The following is a 20,882-nucleotide window of genomic DNA, read 5'->3' as shown; positions in this document are numbered from 1 at the left end:
TACTACTACTACTCCTACTCTACACACCTAATCCCGGTTTTTTGCTTTTATATACACATATGTGTTTTTATGATGTGCTGGGGTTTATGGGTAGAATTTGAGCCTCCTGTATAGCATGTAAGCTAAAGCACTATATGAAAAGTGCCACAAAAAGCTGATTGATGGATGGATTTGGGTTTAATGTGAAGACAAAATTAACATTCAAATGGAAAAAAAAAAACAAAAAAAATGAAAAAGAAGACCTTTCCCTTCAGAGGATCACCTGAAGAAAATATCAAGTTAATTGGTAATTACTCTGTAAGAAATCATTAATTACTACTGTAAAAAATAAATATAGAAAACGATTTTAATAAACTTTTTATTGTATGTTTTCTGTTCTTTGCATGATTTAGTTGTTAAGATAAGTATTTCGATTTTTTAAAGGAAATTTTGCAGGATTTTCACAATTTTTTCTGCTTCTTTGGAAAATACTTGTCGCTTTTTTAAAGAAAAAAAAGAAGAGTTTAAAAATGTTTGTAGGTCTTTATTTTGATATAGTGGTCAAGTCAAGTAAAAAGCAAAAAATAAAATAAATTAAAAATAATTAGTCATAATAATATTAATAGTTATAAAAACAACAATAATGATAATAATAGTTATAACAACAACAACAACAACAATAATAATAATAATAATAATGTGTAAACCATATAAAAAATAAAAATATATGCAATGCAATGATTTTCTAATAATAAATAAATAAATAAATAAGTATATAATAAAAAGAAAATTCAAATTCTTTACTTATGCAAGTGGATAAAATGACTAGCAGATTCCCCGGAAATGCCCAACAGAGTTCAGGCGAACAGACGCATTGCTGCGAGGAGACTGCACACCCAAAGATCCCCCCAATGCCCCCCCTTCTTCTTGAAAACACGCACAGCCACGCCCCCAGAGGCGCAGGCTGAGACACACCTCCTCCTCCTCCTCGATCACACAAACACGCTCTCACACAAAGCCGTCAGCAGCGAGAGCGTGATGCGGACGGCATCACGGTGGACGGAGGTGCTCGGCTCCCAGCAGGTGCACCGGATTGGTGGGTTGAGCTTCTCCTCGGGAGGAGCGGACCATGTCCGCCGCATCCCAGCAGCTCCCTGACGTACCGGTAAGGCCTCCCCCGTGCGCTCTCTGCATTTTTGATGCTCAAACTTACCGAACTCACGATCCACTGCTCCCCGCTCGGGGCCGGAGGTTCTGTCCACATCGCAAATGATGTCATCCGGCCTCAAAGGCATCGGGTCAGCACGGAGGATGGGGGGGGGGGGGGGGGGGGGGGGGGGGCAGGACCAGAATGGAGGAAAAGGGGCGCAAAAGTGCGGTAGAGCAGGAATCTGATAATGGACGAAGCTGGCTGCGCCTGCGGATGGGAAGGGAGGTTTTCAGGGAAATCTGCAATAGATTGGGATTTTCTTACCTTTGCAGAGGGCAGGCCTATTTACTGCAACAGCCTTAGAAATAAATAAATAAATAAATACATAAAAATAAATAACTTATTTCCTGTCTAAAACAGATACTTAATTCAATGGATATTAGCACATTTTTTTTGTGCTTTTTTTCCAAGTAAGATCTTGCACTCTGTGTGCAACTGCAGCATTACTCAAAGGTTTTCTTGCTGTGGGCTGTAGTCATGGAGACTGTATGGCATGCTGCTTTATACTGCCTGAAAAAGTGTAGTTCCTCCACTGAAAAAGAGCCACAGAAGCGTCTCAAATAACTCTCAAAGTCTCAAATAACTGTTAGTTTGCTTTCCTAAACATGAGTAATTCAAAAATGATATTTAAAAATCAGCCAAACCTGTTCTTTTTTGCTGCAATAAGTGAAAATTTATAACATTTTCTTTGACTGCACACTTAAAACTCACAATATTTATGTCATATGATATATGTAAATATGTTAAAAACAATTGACATATTAGGTTTAGCATCTAATTATATAAATATAGAAACGTTTTTTAAGGAACAGCAACACTGTATTATTAATATTTATTGTGCCAATGAAACAGCAAATTAAAATCTATAATTACTCCCTAAAAATGTTCAGGCAACTGAATAACATCTAGGCTTTATAGGGGATGCAGTTGTGAATTAAGTATTTTAGTTTATCTTTGCATTATTTGTTATTTGCTATGTTTTACCCCCCTTTAAAAAATGCACAGAATAATTTCAAAAAACGTAGCAACCTGCATCTATTATTTTTAAGTGGTAGCAGCAAAGGACACACACCATTCCACAATCCGAAATGCTTTTGTGAAACCATGCAGATCTGTGGGTTAGTGTGTTGAAGCAGGTTGTGAGCAGAAATGATATTTAGGTGTGTCGTGGAGACATGACGGGGAGATGGCTGGTCAGCCCTCTCTCTTCATGATGAACAGATGGCAACACAGGGTTTGCTTGTGGGTGAGTGCCAACAAGAAAGACCATGTGTCTGTTATGGGCACATAAAAAACAATTGTTGGAACATTTTGTCCGTGGTATGTTTTTAGGGTTTCAGTTTTTTTTCCTAAAACGAATTTATGCGGGGAGGTGTTGGTGTGACCATAAGTTGCCAACTGCAATGTCAATCCAAGACATATTGCAGGAAGGAAAAGTAATTGCTTTAACATTTACCTTAAATATGTTATCATCATACATAAATGCTACACTTTTAAAGATCTCTCAAATATTGTTATAAAAAGGGTTTAACAACACTTTGTTTATGTTAAGGTAAAATAAATTAACTTATTGTTGCAAATAGTTTGCTGTCATTTTGAAAGCTGGTGTATATGCTGCCCCTCATGCATTTAGTCAAATAATTTGTAGAAAGGTATAATTTCATGTTTGGTAATGTGGGTAATAGTTGTGCTGCTTCTTTTCGATTTATTTGGTAAAACCTTTGGTTACCTTTGGTAAAACTGATGGCCTTGCTCCTTCTTTAATGCTGAGATGCGGCTCTTAGCAAAAAGTCATCTTTTACCTGGTTGCAAACAAGCAACTGCACCAGACACCAATTGCTGTAAGAGATAAATAATTGCACATTCACACCAAAGAATGTGTTTCTTCCCAGACTTGGCCTTGTTTGTGCAGATGTAAAAGCTTATCTGACGTCTGCTGCAACCCAAACAAGTGAATGCTGGTGTATCTAAACACTCAAATGAAGTTCACCTAGAGTGTAAATGAAGAACAGAAAAACAAACAAACAAACAAAACCAAAAAAACCAAAAGAATATATTTAAGTCCCATTAAATGTCATGTATGAATGTATAAAATTTGTCCTCTGCAGTTGACCTTTCTCCTGAGGCAGTCACAGCTGTGCTTGGAAACCATCTGGCAGTTTAACCTTCTCTTGTTGAGAATCAGGCAGGGAAGTATTGGGATCCATTTTTAGAAGGGTTATACATTTTATTAGAGAACATCATAAAATACACAGTAAAGTAAGTGAATCCAAAAAAGCGCAAAGCAAAAAAACGTATAAAGATGAGAAATATTTTGGCATTCTGTGCCTATTTCAACTGAGTATGCTGGGGTACCATTGTCTTAAAGGGCACTAAGTACTGTTTTAAGCACATGCAAGTAGATGTTGCCCAAAACCACTCTCTAGGCCTTAATTTTTTTAATCAAATTTACTTTTAATAATTGAAGGTACATTTACCAGTAATTTTGTCTTTCCTGTTTCACAGGTTGTGTTGATCCTGAATCACACCATCTGCAAAACGGAGTTTCTCTAAGATGACAAGGACACATCCCCCTGATATACTGGCTTCAACTCTGTATCAGGATATTGCACTAAACCCTTACCAAGACAATTGTATTACTCTCCATTCCTCAAAGCAATGTGACTTGAAAATGATTGACAAATCGGAGATCATTAACAAAAGACACTGCCGCAGTTTTGACTTTATCGAGTCACTGGATGATCCACAACCTTTCTCCTCCTCGATGGAGTACCCCAACAAGAGGTCTGAGCATCAAAACTTTAACAAAGATCTCTGGAACGGATTGGATCGGCCAGGACATCTTCGTTTTTCGTCTCCTGATCTTTTTAACACCAAACATTACCAGCAGAACAGTGCTCGAGACAAGACCAGCTATCTCACGTGGTCAGATTCCAAAAGGAGATCAAGATCTCAAAGTGCTCCCAGGATTAAATCTACTCTAACACCTGTACCCATCACTGTATCTTCACCAGGAGACAGGAAGGGGAAGGATGGCTCTGCCACAGCAGATGCCTCAAGGTCATCTGAGACATCACGAGAATCTTCAAATAGAGCTTTCTTGAATGAGGTGCACCCTATCAAACTGCAGCCTCACTCCCCTCTGTATGTTTCTGACTGTTTTGTAGAGGAAAAACCAGAAAAACCAGCTGTGAGTCCTCATGTTAGATGCCGTGTTGACATCAAACCAGATGCAGCTGTGCTGCAGCACACTTTGAGACAAGTTCCCAAAACACAGACTGAACATCTTTGGCAAAGACATTCTCAGGCCAGTAGCAGGGGAGGTTTGTATGTACCACGCCAGTTTGTGTCCTCACCAACACCCACTCCGAGTGAATGCTACAGTGGAGATTTTAGACATGGATATCACTATAGCAGCAGAATGTCTCCTATCCCTTACCAGCATGTAGATGCGCACAGAATATCATCCCCAACGGTACCATACCTGAGTCAAGAGCAAAGAGCTTTCTCAAATCCCAACATACCAACTAAGTTTTTCTACACAGAGGACCCTGTTCGATACACAGTCCATCCTCACTCAAGGGCCTACTTTCAGGATGACCGCTCCAGTCTTACCAGCTTTGGTAGTACAATGACAAGTCAATATGATCCCAGTGCTCGATGGGTGCAAACGCTTCCAGTAAGGTCATATTATTCTGACCACCGTACCAACAGAGAACCAGCACTGTCAGTATACAGCAGGCCCAACCCCGCAGGTGAGGCAGGGACATATTTTTCTCCAACTCCTCTGTCTAGAGCTTGCTATGGAGAAGAGAATCGGTTCTATCCATACCATGTGAGTGGCTCTAGGTTTTATCCCAAATCAATCAGTTCTCCTGAGGAACAGTACTTTTCACAAAGGATGTATCACACAGAGGGTCGTCATCGCCCTCGTTTCTCACATGCCTTTTCAGATGACTGGTATCGTTCAAGTATATCTGGATATTCTAATCATTCCTCCCATTCCACACCGCTGAGTGGAAAGCAAGATATTAGTGTAGCTCCTTGGTTTACTAACAGCTGCACAGACACAAGTCGGCTAGGAACAGATGTGAAAAACCAGTCAAAGTCCTGGGACAATATTCTGTATCCAAGGCATGAAAGAGAGCAAACTGTGCCGCGTGGACGCAGTTATGAGAACCTATTTTACCAAGCAGGGCACAGGGAATCCTCTGATGCTACATCTAAACCTGTAATACTAAACCTTTCAAGTTCACCAAGGCGATATGCTGCTCTTTCTCTCTCAGAAAACTCGTTGGACAGGGGTTCTAGCAACCATTGGAGGAACACCAGGAGTCAGCACTGGTTTGTCACCCCAGAGATAACCATTACAGACAATGACATTTGTGCAGAAAACAGTAAGCGGTGTGAGGTTCACTCTGTTAGCTGGAACACTGTAGGCAGTGAGAAGACAGCGACTCAAAAGCAGCTTTCCAACACAACAGATATTACCAAAGAAAGGAAACACAACAATTTCTCCCTCCAGCAGAGTCTAGAGCAACTGGATGAACTGTTGGCTGATTTGGTTGTTGACTACAAACCACCCACTACCCAAAAGTCTAATGAAAGCCTTTTAGACCATTTAAAACAGCTGATCACCGAAGATGATGACAAAGAGAAAGAAGGGTCTGGACTTGAAAACTTAGAATGTCTGAACACACACCTCCCATCCTCAAAATCCAGTCCTGACACAATCAAAGATCCTGATAGTGGCTGTGATGCTCTACAGAGGAGCGCAGAGGAATGTTCTCCAGACCACAGCACAGACGAAGACGAAATTATGGTTTGTGGTAATAAAAAGTGTAACCAATCTGAGAATATGTTCAATGCATGCTTGTACTTTAAATCTTGTCACAGTTGCTACACCTTCTACTGCTCACGAAACTGCCGCAGGGATGACTGGGAAACCCACAAAGAAACTTGCTTGTACGGTCGCGTCAGCAGTGTCTGTCGGCACACTCTTAAATTCTGCAGAGAGAATTCGGAGATCCATAAAGCCTTTTCACGCCTTGCAAAAGCTGGCTACCTTTCCAGAGGAAGAGGTGTTCTCTTTCTAGGTTTTGCTAATCCAGAAACAGCAGATCACTTTCTGCAAGTTGGACTCGAAAGCCTCCTCATTTCTCCCACATACTTATCTCTGAGAGAGCTTGATGGCTTCAGGGACAACTTGGGTGAATACTGCAAAGAATTGCAACAGGCAGGTAAGGAATATGACCCAAATGAATGTTTCCTTCTAAATGTATCCATAGCTGTTGGTGAACTAGTGCCTAACAGACCGTCACCAAGACTCCAAGCCCCAACAGTTCGGAAATATGCAAAGGTGTCCCTAGCTTCTTCGAGTCCTGATAAAAAAGTTCTTAAAAAGGATGCTGAAATGGAAACTCTCATCCTCACTCCGCCTCCAGGCACACCGGACATTGACAAAGAAGGAGAGGAAGGACGAAAAGCCAGGGAGGTGTGCTTTGTCAACATCCAGCGTGAGCTCAGGACCAGGGGAGTGTTCCTCCGTCATGAATACCCCAAAATCTATAACCAGCTTTGTGAGTTTGTGGAGACCAACAAAAGGTTCACTCCTACCACAATTTATCCAATAGATAAGAGAACAGGGAAACAGTTTATGTGCATGATCATGGCTGCATCTGAGCCAAGGACCCTAGACTGGTTGGGTACACCTCATCTTTTGGATGATATTATGTAGTATAGCACTAAATATGTGTTAATGATGTCAGCAACACTAAATGTACCGATTGTTGATACATTGTGTGTGATTTACCAAATCGAAATTTTATTTTAAAATGTGTATATAGAGATTTTGTTCTGCTACTTAGTTCCATTGCTACGCACAGTCACATGCTACACACGCAACAGACCTAATCTTTAATAGGTTTGTTAACGTTGGTTTTAGCTTGTCTTGATCCTATTGCACTCTGAGAGGTTAATAGCCTGCATGTAGACTAGGCTGAAACTCAGCAATCTAGGTCCTAAGTTGTACAAAAGATATTATAAAGCACAGAATTATTCCAGCAGCACACATGCATTGGCGTACACGTAACGGTTGGCACAGCCAAATTTCATTTTGCTATAGTGATTTGCTTTTGATATTCCTATTAAATCTTTATCAGGAATTAATATTAGACATTGCAGCAGAGCTTGTAGTATCACATTGGTTATTTAGTATTTGAGTAACATTTCTTTGGTAGTTGTGTTGCTATTTCTATTCTATTACATTAGTTTGTTTTCGAAGACAAGTAAAAACCACCCAACCTTTCGTTTAATCAAGAATTATAACTGCAGCATATTTTGGCTTGTGGAGGAGGCTTGATGTCATTCTTGTATATATTGCTTTGTTTGAAAGTGGCCTTCAGTTGAAAACAAACAAATGCATTTGACACAAAGCATTGTATGGAGATAGCTATTTTTAAAGACTTGATAGCTCTAGACAGGTTCAGTGATCTACCATTGTAAATAGATAATTATTTTGCTCAAAGGCATGTTATTTATATTCAGATATTTTAATATTGCTTTTACTTTTAAGCACATTTTATGTAAGTGATATACAATTTGAGGCTCAGAGATAGAGGAAGTATAATACACAATGTAAAAACTGAGTTAATTGAACATCCTGACATGTATCTGAACCTAGTACACAGAATGTCTTTAATTAGATTATATGCAATGAAGGAACAACTTTGACATCTGTATTACAAAATCCTATTTTATTACGCACATAGAATATCTCCCTTGAATTAAGAGCTTAAAAGACTTTTTGCACTAAAGCATACATTTAATTTTTTTAGGATTGTTTCTAATAAAGTTGCAGCACTTATCTCAGAAATGCCTGCTGTAATTGCCATTGTTCACTAATATAAGAATGCTCTTTTACTTGTTCATCAATCCTTGTGCAAGACCTTCCTCGAGTTTCTATTTTGTGATGTTTCTAACCTACATACAAATATAATAAATGAACTTTAAAGAGTGACCATGTGGTCTTGGATCTACTTTTTGAGAATACGTTTGGTACAGTTTCAAAATGATTTGGACTGATCAACATTGATTTTCATTTTTTATTTTTTTCCAGTTTTTTTTTTAAATGCTGGCTTTTAAAGAAAAGGAATAAATAAGCAAAACCAAGTTTCACTTCAAATGTGTGTAGATTTAGTCAAAGGAATTTTTTGAGATTCTGCTACTAGACCACCATCTAGTGGAAAGAGATGTGCAACTCATGCCGTGTCTTAAAAAATACCCACCTGCACTGAGAATCAATTCAATTATTTTTATATTTTGTATTTTTGATGGAATTCGGTGCAAAAGCACAGAGCACAAAAGGATAAATCATGTCTGGGTTCACCTTTAGCATTTTGGCTGTTGTCCCTTTGTAAAATGTTGCTTTATATCAGAATCAGAATCAGAAAGCCTTTATTGTCATTGTTACACAAGAAACTTGTGACAACGAAATTTCCGGTGCTCTCCAGCTGCTTAAACAATAAAAATAGGTAATCTTCTAAAGAACGATAAAATTGTGTTTAACTGAAAATATACATAGATATGTACAAGCTACATAACTTTTCTTTATTACACTATATTGCACTCCTTACAAGCTACCGGTAGTTGGCCATGTAACTTTAAAGGTAAATATGAATTTTACTATCAAGAAATATTTGCACAGTATCATCTAACCATTGAATAATTTTTAAAATTCAGTTTGCAGATTGTTTTTTTTTGTGTAAAGATTTGTAAATCTAGAAAATACTTCTGTTATTTACATGCCTGGTACAATTATTAGTTTATTCATACTTTGCAGGTCATACGAATAAATCAAACAAATTCGGCACAATTTACACTTTTTTTTTTTTTTAGCAAAAAGAAAAACATTAAAACATATGAATAAAAACATTCACAAAAAGCAATAAGTACAAAACAAACAAACAAACAAGTGAATTTATTGGCTGCAAATAATCAGACAATACTAAAGTGAATATCTTCACATCAAACAATGCTTAACTATTTCCTTTCCTTCAAGCGTTGTGTGTTGTTTACTTCATAAATAAGTGGCGGCTCCTTTTACCAGCGGCAGCCGTGTGCGCATGCGGGCTGCGCAGGTCTCCTCGTGATGACAGCAAATGACAGCACTGTCCGCCTTAGCTGAATCCAGTTGGAGACTGCTAACCGCCAACAAACAATTCTTCTAACTCGAGACATTTTATGACCATCTGTGTTTAGAGGTGCTGTGAACCTTCAGAACACGCTAGTTGGACTTGGTAAGTAGCTTACCCTACCCAGGCGTGTGTTGTTGTTTGCGCTTCATCCTAAAGGCTCTTGCAGTGTAAAGCTAAGCTAACTGGGCTAACTAGTTAGCTTTTGGTTAGCCTGTTTTACTTGATTAGCAAATGCTGGGCAAGTTAACTCATTTGGTTAACATTAGCACGCTGCTATTTAGCGGAAGGTTGTCTATGTCTCTCCTCCAATTCAGTGGGAAAAAAATAAGAAACACTATAAGAAATGTATTATCTTTTCTGGCTTCTTCGGTATGTACTAGTTCCCTTATATTATAGCGCTGTTCCGAAATTGGTAAATCATAATTGTTTATGTTAAGTGGCTAAGTGTTAGCGTTTTTTCTTTTCCTTTTTAAATATTATCATAATTATTATTATTTTTAGAAGTGATTGCTCGTGTGCTACTTAAATACATAAATGAACCAAGATCCGTAAATGTTGGCTGCTTTGTTAATTCTCTATTGAAGTCAAAGTGCATAAATCTGTTTGCTCAATATGTGAAACACAAGGTAAAAGCTCAATTGATAACGTACTTTAGGAATATATTTTAAAAACTAAGGGTTTACAGATTACTGCATGTTTATGTTATTGTTTATGTGCAGTCTTCTCTGTTTAGTTAAATCTTTAACAGCATCCATTGGTACTTTTTTCTGTTGCATATAATGTCTCACTTCAACACCTCTTATTTGATTGTAAAAAAAAAATCCTGTATTGTCTCAGATTACACCCAGTTCTTTTTTTGATTTTTTTGTATCCATGGGAACCTCCACTTCATCCTAATATTTTTCCCTCTGCCTGCACATCCCTACTTCTATTTGGAGTTATCTTAACAAAAACTGAAAAAGGTTTAGACCCTAATTTTAATTAAATATTTGCAAGTTGGGTCAGATGACTTTAGTGGTGATGGTTTACCTGAAAAAATGTACTGTGGTCATAGCTGTTGCTTTTCTCAGCTGAGTATCTAAAAAATGCAGACTTGCAGGGTTTTAGAAATTATGGAGACTAATCAGGCAAAATAAAGGAAAAGGTCAGTTACATATTCTTAGTTCACTCTGTTTGCAGAGTCTCAAGGCATTAGAAAGGGAACTGCGAAGGGGATGTTGGCTATGGATCACCAATGCTTTTGTACTAAGTGAAAGTTTAAAAAGAAAATAAAAATCTGTCGTATATCCTGCTATGTTTTTAAGTTTTTGAGATTAAGTAGCGGGATGAGTTGGTGGTGTTTCAAAACACTTTTAAATAAGAAACACCATACATTTATTCATTTCATTTTAAAAAGTGCAGTTTTGGATTCGGACAAGAAAAGTCCCTATCCTATGGTTTGTATGCTGGACTCATTTTAAGTTTTTCCATTGCATTACGAGACAGATCATAACATTGGACATGGGCTATTTTGCTGCTATTCCAGATACATACTGAAAAGTGCATGCTTGCGTGTTTTGTCACATTCTCATCAAAATCTCCTTAAACTTCTTTTTTGCTGTACAAGACTGACTTTTCAAGCATTTTGGATGGTAAAGAGGATATGCATAAAGGTATAAAACAGAAATTTAAAAAGATGCAGTTGTTAATGCAGTTAAGTTCTGTTAAAGTCCCTCTCTGATCATCTTTTGATCTATTGTATTATATTATATTATATCTCCCCCCTTTAAAACACAAGGTAATGTTTTATAATTTTTGTGGGCAGCAAAGGTGATCATCCTCTGTCAGCAGACCTTGTGTCATTAGTCTCCTTTCACACAACTTACCTTTAGGGCAAAAATGTCATTTCTACAACACTTTAGTAAAATGTTAACTGCAATTGGATCTTTAGCCTTCTAACAGCACCATCACCTAACCAAAGTCGATCTTGGATCTGGACACCAGAATGTCAGCAAGTGTTCGCTGTTAAGATGTTTACTACTTTGCAACTGGCTTCAAATCCCTTTTGTAGTGAAAATATATCAGTGCTGCTTGCTCCATATTGTGTATATTGTATTGATGTGATAAATGCCATTTTTGAATCAACTTATGGTAAAGGTTGATCTTCCTGGGTTTCACAAAGTTTATATCATATCATTTAGGACAGTAATTTCCTCTTTCTGGTTTATACCAGCAGTTTTTACTTAGTTTCTACCTGGTTTGACTCTGTTGTATAAAACAGTTTTGTTGACTTGGTCCACTAGTATGCTTGTAAAGCATAGAAGAGCAGCTCAAACAAAGGCGAAGTCCCTTTAAAAAAAAACATTTAATATTTGATTCAGAGTCTTGTGATTGATTAATCTTTTTGGAGATTGTCTAACTTCAGGTGTGTGTAGGTCTTTGTGGCTCTCTGATGAACTTGTGATCTGTCCAGGGTGTGACCAGCCTCTGGTTCAGTGATGGACAGTGGCTCCGGCACACCCCTGAGACATTAAATGGGATAAGGTGGATGCAGAAAAAGAATGATGAGTAAGTGACTGGCTTACCCAAGGAGCAGTTGTTCAGTGCTCGACTAAACTATAAACAGGAGAGAGGGTAATGGTAACAAGAGAGGAGGAAAAAGCTTAATACGTTCATGAAAGTAAAGGTAGCATAAAGTCTACATTTTATAAGATGCCTGTCAATGTTAATCTTTTATTTTTTTCACTTCAGGTTTTTCTTTAAAGTGTCTGGTTAAGTCAATAGACTAGTTTTTCTTCTTACTATTACTTGTCCACAGAAAAAGCTCTACATAAATATTACCCAACCTTGTTTGCAATTGACTTAATTGTAAGGGTAAGCTAGTCTTTCAAAATGACACTCCCCTTTTTAATTGTGGCAGTGGAAGGTCTTGATCTTTTGTTGTGAAAAAATTATAGATTATCCTGTGACGTGAACACATTCCTGAAAAATTAAACCTGTTTGCACAATGCTGATTTCCCTTTGTGTGGCAATGATGCACCAGTGAGCATTTCTTTAGATTTAGTTTGATTTCTCTTTATCAGTCTGTTGAATTGGGGTAATTAAAAACAAAATTTGACTTGTTTTGTGTCACAATTGGTTCTAAAACGTTTGTTGTAATTTCTCAACAACCTGACTACCAGTAATTATTTGCAGTTATTTGTTATTTAACTGAGAATAGCATTCTATTTATCATCCTTTAAATAATTTTTAATGATTCCCCACCTAAAATTTATGATTTAGAGATAAGACACTCGCACCATACATGTAATATTTTCCCAAATCTTTAAACACCTTTTTTTCTATATTGAAGAGCGTTTATTCAATTTTTTTCTCCTCAAAATATCGAGTGCCTTTGAAGGTTCGATTTCAGTGTTGGTGGCATGAAGTGGGGATAAAGGAATGGGTAGCCAGGCGTGTTTGAGCAGTGATATTTGTGCCCATGGGGCAAACTAAAATTCTGTGTAAAAACTGCAGTGACTCTAGTGGAAAAGCACTTGCTGCTAATTGTTGTTTCAGTTAGAAACTTTTGTTGACATCACAAAACTTGAGGTAATCAAAGTGTTTAAATGGTTTAAGTGTGTTACTTTAGTGTGTTTCTCAGGGATATTTGTTACAGTGGTCCCAGCTCTCTTCAGGTCATTGACCAGTTCTCCTGGTGTAGTTCAGGGCTGTTACCTCACCATTCTAAAAATCAGTTGTACCTCACCAGGCAAAACCTTGCATGGAGAACCAAGTAGAGGGAGTTTGTCAGTGATCTTGTATTTCTTACATTTCTAATAATTGCTTTTTAATTATTGTAGATTGGTTCATTCCAGTCTTGTTCTGGCCTGCAATCTTGTTCCTGGTGTCCTTCGACAGCTCTTGGTCTTGATCATGGTGGAGAGGTTGCATTCTTACTGTAAGGGTATGGACAGGTGTCCAGTTCAAACAGGTACCATTTATACAGGTAATGAGTGGAGGGTAGAAGTACCTCCTATGTCCTGGGATTTTGTTTTTGAGTGCATTTTTGTCCACACATGTGGTCATTGGGGACTTGATAGAAGTTACAGGTTTCTGAAGAATTGTAAAGTGAGAACTTGCAGAATCGGTGACAGCCAAATACTTTTTTTGCCTCACTGGAAAGAGATGGAGGAAGACAGCTTCAACAAACATGTGGAAAAGAATGGGCCACTCCTAACTTAAGAGCAGTTCATAGAGCTCATGGAATGGATTTCTGTGGCCGAACAGCTACATCTTAGCAATGCATCAAGTGCACCCAGACGAGTCGGATGCAGTGAAGTAAAGCGCTCAGCACCTGGTCCTCAGAGTGGAGTCTGTGGAGGCGCATTCTTTGAAGTGACAAATCCCGCTTTTTTATCTGGAAAGCTGATGGATGCATGTGCGTATGGTGCGTTCCATGAGAATGGAACTTATTTGATTGTACTCTACTAACAGGAAATTTTTTGAAAATGATGATGGTTGGGTGTGGAGGTCTGGGGTTCTTTGGAAGGGGCTGGGCTTGGCTTTTAGTTCAGTGATTTTCAACTCGAGTCACAGAATGTCCGGTTTACTGTGAGATGTTTCTCTTAAGTCGTGTTTAAAAAGTTGAAAGTTATCTGCAAATGTGACTGGAAAAAATTGTGAAATGTATTGCAGGCCTAGCGCACCTGCCAGTTGCAACTGAGCTTCGTGGCTATTCTTCTTCTCTTGGGCATCTCTCCTCTCTTTCAATCTTTTTTTCCGATGTCAGCTGAGCACTATAAGTCTATTCCTCTGACCATCTCTCTGGGTAAGACGGATGCAAGGGCAAAATAAAAACTTGTTTACAAGCACTGATACAATTAATGGATTCCATTTAAATGTGCAGCTCTGGCAACATTGAGATGTTTCCACTTACTGAGAATCACGTCAGCACCACTGCAATATGTGAGGTGATAGACACACATTTGAAAACGCTTAAGAAGAAATTATTGTATATTTCTCTTCAGTCTTCACAGTACCCTTTGTCTGGGTTGGGGACCCACACAACTTACCATCAGTTCTTGGAAATGACATGACTTTACAGGAGCTAGATTAACTATTTAAAATGAAACAAGTGTGTGATTTGACACACTAAACTTTGCTCATTTTTCGTTGGACAGTTTTTGGTTGACTGCTGCCAAGGAGTACCCCTTTCTGGTCAACCAAGCTATTATAATATATCATTTAAGTATATAATTCTGTACATGATATATAGTTTTCCACGACATATCTGTATAAGCTGAGGTTTTTAAGCCTGACTATGATTAAATACGAAAAACAGAGTGACTTGGAGCTGTTAAAGAAGAGCTTCATTTGTGTCTTTCTTCCATTGCTACAAGAAGATAAGCTTTCATTTTCTCTAAACTGACCCAAGTTTCCCAATAAGTTAGTGTAAGTTTAGAAACAATATTACTATCTGTATTCTATTCTATGCTACCCACTATGTTCAAGACCCACTCCAATGAAAATCATGTTTTTCGTATTTTTAACGTGTTGCATTTTCTCATGATTGATGACATTATTGATAGATAGATAGCTCTCTGCTCTGCTTCATTCCAATGCATCTACTTGCAGACAAATTGATCCATTTGTTTTTCTCGTCTAAGCTGGCATCTGGCTCAGAACCGTAAGCCTTGATGGCACCAATATTTCCTGCCATTTTTGTTGCACCGATTATGTTAGATTGGGGTTGTGAGGGACTTTAAGCTAGCAGGAGAGAAGGTAAGCAAAGAGAAATGAGTGCAGGTTTACTCCAGGCCAAAAGTCCCATCCACAACTCAGAAGTGAATTTCAGATGTACTATTGCTGCTCTGCAAAAACTGTCCTAGAAAACAACACAGGTTTTTTGATTTTGGAAAAAATAATCATAATTAAAATATAACTGGGAACGCTTTTAAATTGGATCAAACGATGATTGAAGTGGGGCTTTAAGCTGGACAGGGACATTGTGAGTTTTTTTCTTTTTTGGTTTGACCCAGAATTTTGTCAATGTAAAAATGTGCCATGACTTAAAGTATAAAACTACCTTAGTTTGAGTGACAGGGAACCTGAATGCTTCAGCATGTCAAGTAAATTTCGGAGGATTCCATGCTTCCAATTTTATTGGCACAGTAGGGGACTGACCCTCCCTGTTCATACATGTCTGCACACCAATGCTGGGTCCATACAGACAATAAGGGTTTACAATGGAAGAGCTTGACTGGCCCACAGAAAAGCATTTGAAATGTATCTGAATGAAGATTCTAAGTTGCGTCTTCTCGTCCAACATCAGGTTTTGGCTTCAAATGTTCTTCTGGAAGAATATTCTGGCATTCCCATTAACACACTCCTAAACTTAGGAAAACTTTCCAAAGTTTAATGTGTTGAAGTAGTTATAGCTGCAAAGGTTGGTTTACTTGTGGGATGTGACTTAAGTTCATGTGGGTCTGAAAGCAGATGACTCAATACCACTGCAATATAGTGAACATTAATTCAAACTGGGGGAAGCTAAAACAAAGTTTTACTTAATACTGCTGTTTACCTGGTGTGTTGCCTCATTGAGGAACGTGAAAAGTCGATCTGAACTAAAGTATTTTTGAAAACAGCTTTGATATAAAAGGATAAAATTTAAGAAAGCTCATAACTAACAGGGTCCGGGAAATAAGCCTTGGCTTCACCCGACACCTTTTTCGGTTAATTTTGTTCAATGTTTATGTTGTTCAATGTTTATGTTGACATTGTTCAGTGTCGATGCTTATGTTGATGTTTTAAGTTTGTGTGTCTAACATAACCGAAATAAATGTCTCTCTCTATATATGAGGAGGAGGTTAAAAAAACTAACAATGCATTAACTGTGGTTGAAAAAAAAATGTTAGTATTTGAAGAAGTTGTTTCTACATACAGTAGTTTAGTTTAAATGCGTACGTCTAAGAATGTTCTTTGAGGGTTACTCAATCAGTTTGTCTCCAAAGTTGCCTGGTTGCTCCAAACCTCCACTGCCAAATTAGGTGCTCCGCACACACCAGACAGGGATGAAGTGGAGTCTCATGGTTCCATCAATCTTAATAGAGTATTAATAGAGGTGTGAGGCACCAGCGGTGCATCCCTGTGGCATTTTGATCAGAATGTGCCCTTCAGGTTTTCCTTCAAAAAATGAGCTGACCTGACGATCATGGTTATTTTTGTAAAACTGAAGAATACAATGCTGTTATGCTTTGTTACACTTTTGGCTCACTGGCTGTGTAGTTCATTTATGAGACATTTCTTCATAATATTGTTTTTAGGTAAAAAATGTATTTTTACTTAATGTAAATAAAAAAAAATTCTCTCAGTATTTGAAGTTGATGTATTGTAGTAACTCTTCAATGAAAACATGAGTTAAGTTCTTATTTTGTAATAAGGTTGTCTTCAAGTAGAACCTTTTTCCCACCCAGTTAGAACCAGTGATGTTTTTCTGACATCTACTCAAACATTGCTTGTCAAAGGCTTTTTGGGAAATAACTGCATCTTGCACTTGTTCCCACACTCTTGCAGTTTTCTCAGGTCTGGTTTCAGCCTCTGCCTACAGCCTTTAGATCTCTTTCCTGCTTTAGAGAGCAGACACAAAAAGACTTTTGTGGAAACTTCTGTGACAAATCATTTCGATTTCATACACTCCGCTTGAATTACATTCATCTTTTCTTCATCTCTCGTCTTAGCAGAGAAGGCTGCTCGGATGTGCCGTTGTGTCACAGCTCCTGGACAGTTTGGAATGTTGCACACTGAATGCAAATAATCACTTCCTCGCATGGTGTGACCATCATTGGTGTTTCATTTACAGATAATGAGAACATTTTCTTTCAGTACTGTCACGCTTATTGTATCTTAGTTGAAGCTGTAAAAAAAAAAAAAAAAACAGAACTGAAATTGTACAAACTTTCGGCTTTAATAAAGAAGTTTTACAACTTTTTTGCTTATCAAGTTCTTTTTTTCTTCTGAAAATAAGACTCACCCTTTCAGTTCTAATACTTTCTTTTCAATAAACCCATCAGTGTTTTTACCTTTTGGAGTCCAAGTCCAATTGTTTCTTTTTGTAATGGCTTTTATCGATTCTTTAAAGCATAAAAGTTTTTTTTTTTTAAAAAAGGTAAAAGAAAGAGACAAAATAATACCAACTTGAAGAAAAAAAGACTTGAATATCACACAATGAATGCTTCTTTTATATTTGATAACCGACTGTACCCAGCAATGAAATTCTTAACCAGAACAGTTACCAGTCCTGAAATCCAAGCTTCCTTTTTAGATTTGTTGAACTGAAACAACATCTGAGACTAGGTGATATGGGTTTTGTTCTCAGGCATATCCTTATGTTCTATAAATGATTGCAGAGTTGTACAGTTTATTCATAAGCTGGATGTTCTTAATAAGCATCACTATGGGTTAAAGGAATTGTAGTCTGGCAATAGAATAATAAAAATGTTTGTGTTAAAATTGATTTGAAAAAAAAAAACATTGTTGAAGCTTTCTTTTAAATAAAAAGTTTTTCCTTTTATTCCTTTCTCCCTTTCATGTGCTAGTTTTGCGTCCCTGTCTGCTTGTTTAAGCCGTTAAAGATGGTGAAGCCAGACATTCATACTCTGGCCCACCACCTGAAGCAGGAGCGGCTATATGTGATGTCTGAGAAGCAGCTGATTCAGAGGCTCAACAATGATGTACTGAAGACGGCTGAGAGGCTGTACCGGGCCGCGTGGATCGCCAAGCAGCAGAGGATCAACCTCGACCGTCTCATTCTCACCAGGTCAGACTTCAATCCCTCTGCTCCTCCTGATGGTAATGATAATGAACACATTTGAGGTAAAGACTCAAAGGGGGGTGACGGGTAGTAGGGGTGGGCTTCTCCTCACCAACAAAAACCGCATAATCGTAAGTAAAAGGCCACTGAGAATGCTTTTACAATAGCTCAAAAGGTGTTAAGAGTGGGACTTTAAATGTCGAAGATTAGACCTAATAGAATAATTTGGAACTTTTATAAAAGTAAGAATATCATGGATGATGACAATTGGCCCTTAATCAATATTAGATGCTCACTGTAGTTCCAATCAAAGAATTCAAATCGAAGGTTTGCACCTCTTCCAGGACCTGACAAACGAAGGCGGCTGCTGGTACAGAAGATTTTCTGTGATGCACACTTATAATTAAACCTCTGTTTGTAGTGCGGAGGCCTCCCCGGCAGAGTGTTGCCAACATGCCAAAATGCTGGAAGATACACAGTTCGTCGATGGCTACAAGACCCTGGGTTTCCAGGAAACGATCTATGGGGAGTTCCTGGCCAGGTTGAGGGAGAATCCCAGACTGGTTGCATCCTGCCTGGTGGCAGGAGAGAGATTGAACCAGGAGCCCACCCAAGGTGTCATTCATACAGTCTTTACAGCTCTTTATGGCAACTGCATCATGCAGGAGGATGAGAGCTACTTACTTCAGGTTAGTTCTTGACATTCATCGCAGAAATATTCATTTAAGTAACATATTGGTTTTAAATATGATTTCATAACTTTTATTGTGTGGCTCACTCCCAGGTGCTAAGATACCTGATAGAGTTTGAGTTGAAGGAGAGTGACAACCCTCGGCGTTTGCTCCGGCGTGGAACCTGTGCCTTCAGCATCCTGTTCAAGCTCTTTTCTGAGGGTCTTTACTCAGCCAAGCTCTTCCTCACCGCCACCCTTCATGAACCTATTATGCAACTGCTGGTGGAGGATGAGGACCACCTGGAGACTGACCCATCCAAGGTGGTGGAGGGCCTCACTCCTGCCCAGCGGGAACGCTTTGGAGAGAAAGGATCTGAAGGTTACAAGCAAAGGGTGCAGGCCGCCGTTGAAGCCAACGAAGCCAAACTGGTTGCTCTTGTGAACAAGTTTATCGGTTACTTGAAGCAAAACACCTACTGCTTTCCTCACAGCCTGCGCTGGATCGTGTCCCAAATGTACAAGACTTTGTCATGTGTGGAGAGCCTTGAAGTGGGTGAGGTGCGCACCATGTGCACAGACCTGCTGTTGACCTGCTTCATTTGCCCAGCTATAGTCAACCCGGAGCAATATGGCATTATCTCAGATGCACCCATCAACGAGGTCGCCCGCTTTAATCTGATGCAGGCAAGTCATGCAGAGTGTTTGAATGTGTTAAGTTTGAATTTTAAGCCTGTAAAATGTTGACTGGTGTTGCTTGTCTTTTCTGCAGGTGGGTCAGCTTTTGCAGAAACTGGCCATGGCTGATGACGATGCAGACCCAAGGAGGAAAAGCACCATGTCTAAGTTTGATAAGGTGCGTTTGTCATTGACTTAAAATCTGTGCAATTCAAGCTTAAGCCCCTAATGCTGAAGATGCCTGCTCTGGTTTTCTGATCGGCAGAGTTGTGTTGCTGCTTTTTTGGATGTGGTGATTGGAGGACGAGCGGTTGAGACTCCTCCCATGTCTGCCATGAATCTTCTCGAAGGCCTGAGTAGGACCGCCGTCTACGTAACTCATAATCAACTACTTGCACTGGTACGCAGGATACTTTGGTAACAACAGGCTAAGCTTTTGCATTGGGATCTCTGGTTGTCTTTGTAGAAATAGCTGTTTGACATTTTACACCATTTAATCCGCTGTGGGGTTTTTTTCCTTTCACCACAGGACTAATAATTAAACCACATCCTCTTTAGATCTTTTTAATATCTTGGCATTTAGGCCTTTTGCATATGCTTCAAAAGGACTTTGTATTTCTCTCCAGAGGCATTTTACCTTCTGCTAAATGGGCTTTCAGAGTTTCTGGTGGTAGTAGTAAGCTAATGGAGCCGTGATTTTCTTTTTTTTAACTTTTGAAGTAAACCACCATGAAACAAATTGCTGCAGTTTCCAGCATTACAAAGGAACCTTTAATAAATAAGTTATTTTATTTATTGCACAACTGTCCACAAACACTTGAAGAAGCCGTCAAACAGGAAGAGAAATGTTTGGCTAAGAATCTTTCTTTAATGTATGATGGATATGTGCCTGTTTGCTTATGGCACATGTGTTGAACTGAAGGCCCGCATGTCATTTTATGTGGCCCACGAGAGCATAAAAGTTTTTAATTTCTTGAAATGAAAAATAAAAATTGGTGTGTATTTATTCATATCTAGAGGGAATTGGACTTGAAATATGGGATTGGACAACTATACATTAGGACTTAAACACTATCCATCGGGGTGTAACGATACACGTAGTTGAACCAAACCGTTTTGGTACGGCAGTTTCGGTTCGGTGCTCAGAGTGCAGGTTTTCAGAAGAATACTCAGAAATATGTGAACGGATCAGAATACTGCTCTGGGGTTGTTTTTTGTGAGTAATTAAAATTGTAGTACACTGTAAAGCTCAAAAAGTTGAATTAGCATGATATATAGGCCCTTTTTAAAGCGAGTTCTTGTGTTTGTTCTCCCTTTTTTTTTTTTTTTTCTCAACTTAAGGTTACATTGAAGGTAACATGTAATTTGTCAGATAAAGCC

The 20,882-nt window shown here is 38.5% G+C and overlaps 2 protein-coding genes across 10 annotated transcripts in view; both read left to right on the top strand.

Annotated features, from left to right (window-relative positions):
• The first annotated feature begins 880 nt into the window (after positions 1-880).
• On the top strand, positions 881-8,207 carry unm_hu7912 (un-named hu7912). Of its 2 annotated transcripts, none has more exons than XM_023958619.2 (2): positions 881-1,144; positions 3,695-8,207. In XM_023958619.2, exon 2 carries the CDS (start codon positions 3,744-3,746, stop codon positions 6,924-6,926), a length of 3,183 nt encoding a protein of 1,060 aa, XP_023814387.1. In that variant the 5' UTR covers positions 881-1,144; positions 3,695-3,743; the 3' UTR covers positions 6,927-8,207. The 2 variants fall into 2 exon arrangements, with proteins under 2 accessions (XP_023814387.1, XP_078808330.1); XM_078952204.1 differs by lacking the exon at positions 881-1,144 and adding an exon at positions 2,264-2,435.
• Positions 8,208-9,295: 1,088 nt separating this feature from the next.
• Positions 9,296-20,882, top strand: part of gapvd1 (GTPase activating protein and VPS9 domains 1) — a 28,671-nt gene continuing 17,084 nt past the window's right edge. For 4 of the 8 annotated variants that reach the window (XM_011479411.4, XM_078952203.1, XM_011479410.4 and 1 more), the window contains exons 1-6: positions 9,296-9,486; positions 17,940-18,160; positions 18,576-18,843; positions 18,939-19,511; positions 19,597-19,680; positions 19,768-19,902. In XM_011479411.4, the coding sequence (XP_011477713.1) occupies positions 17,976-18,160; positions 18,576-18,843; positions 18,939-19,511; positions 19,597-19,680; positions 19,768-19,902 (1,245 nt within the window). In that variant the 5' untranslated portion in view covers positions 9,296-9,486; positions 17,940-17,975. The remainder of the gene's footprint in view (positions 9,487-17,939; positions 18,161-18,575; positions 18,844-18,938; positions 19,512-19,596; positions 19,681-19,767; positions 19,903-20,882) is intronic. The other 4 variants (XM_020706103.3, XM_020706101.3, XM_020706102.3 and 1 more) reach the window with 1 other exon arrangement.

Source organism: Oryzias latipes, chromosome 9 (assembly GCF_053564925.1).
Source record: "Oryzias latipes strain Hd-rR chromosome 9, Olatipes_Hd-rR_3.1".
Classification (NCBI taxonomy): Eukaryota; Metazoa; Chordata; class Actinopteri; order Beloniformes; family Adrianichthyidae; genus Oryzias; species Oryzias latipes.
The sequence above is the reverse complement of the archived record's forward strand: the minus strand, read 5'-3'. Positions and strand labels throughout refer to the sequence as shown.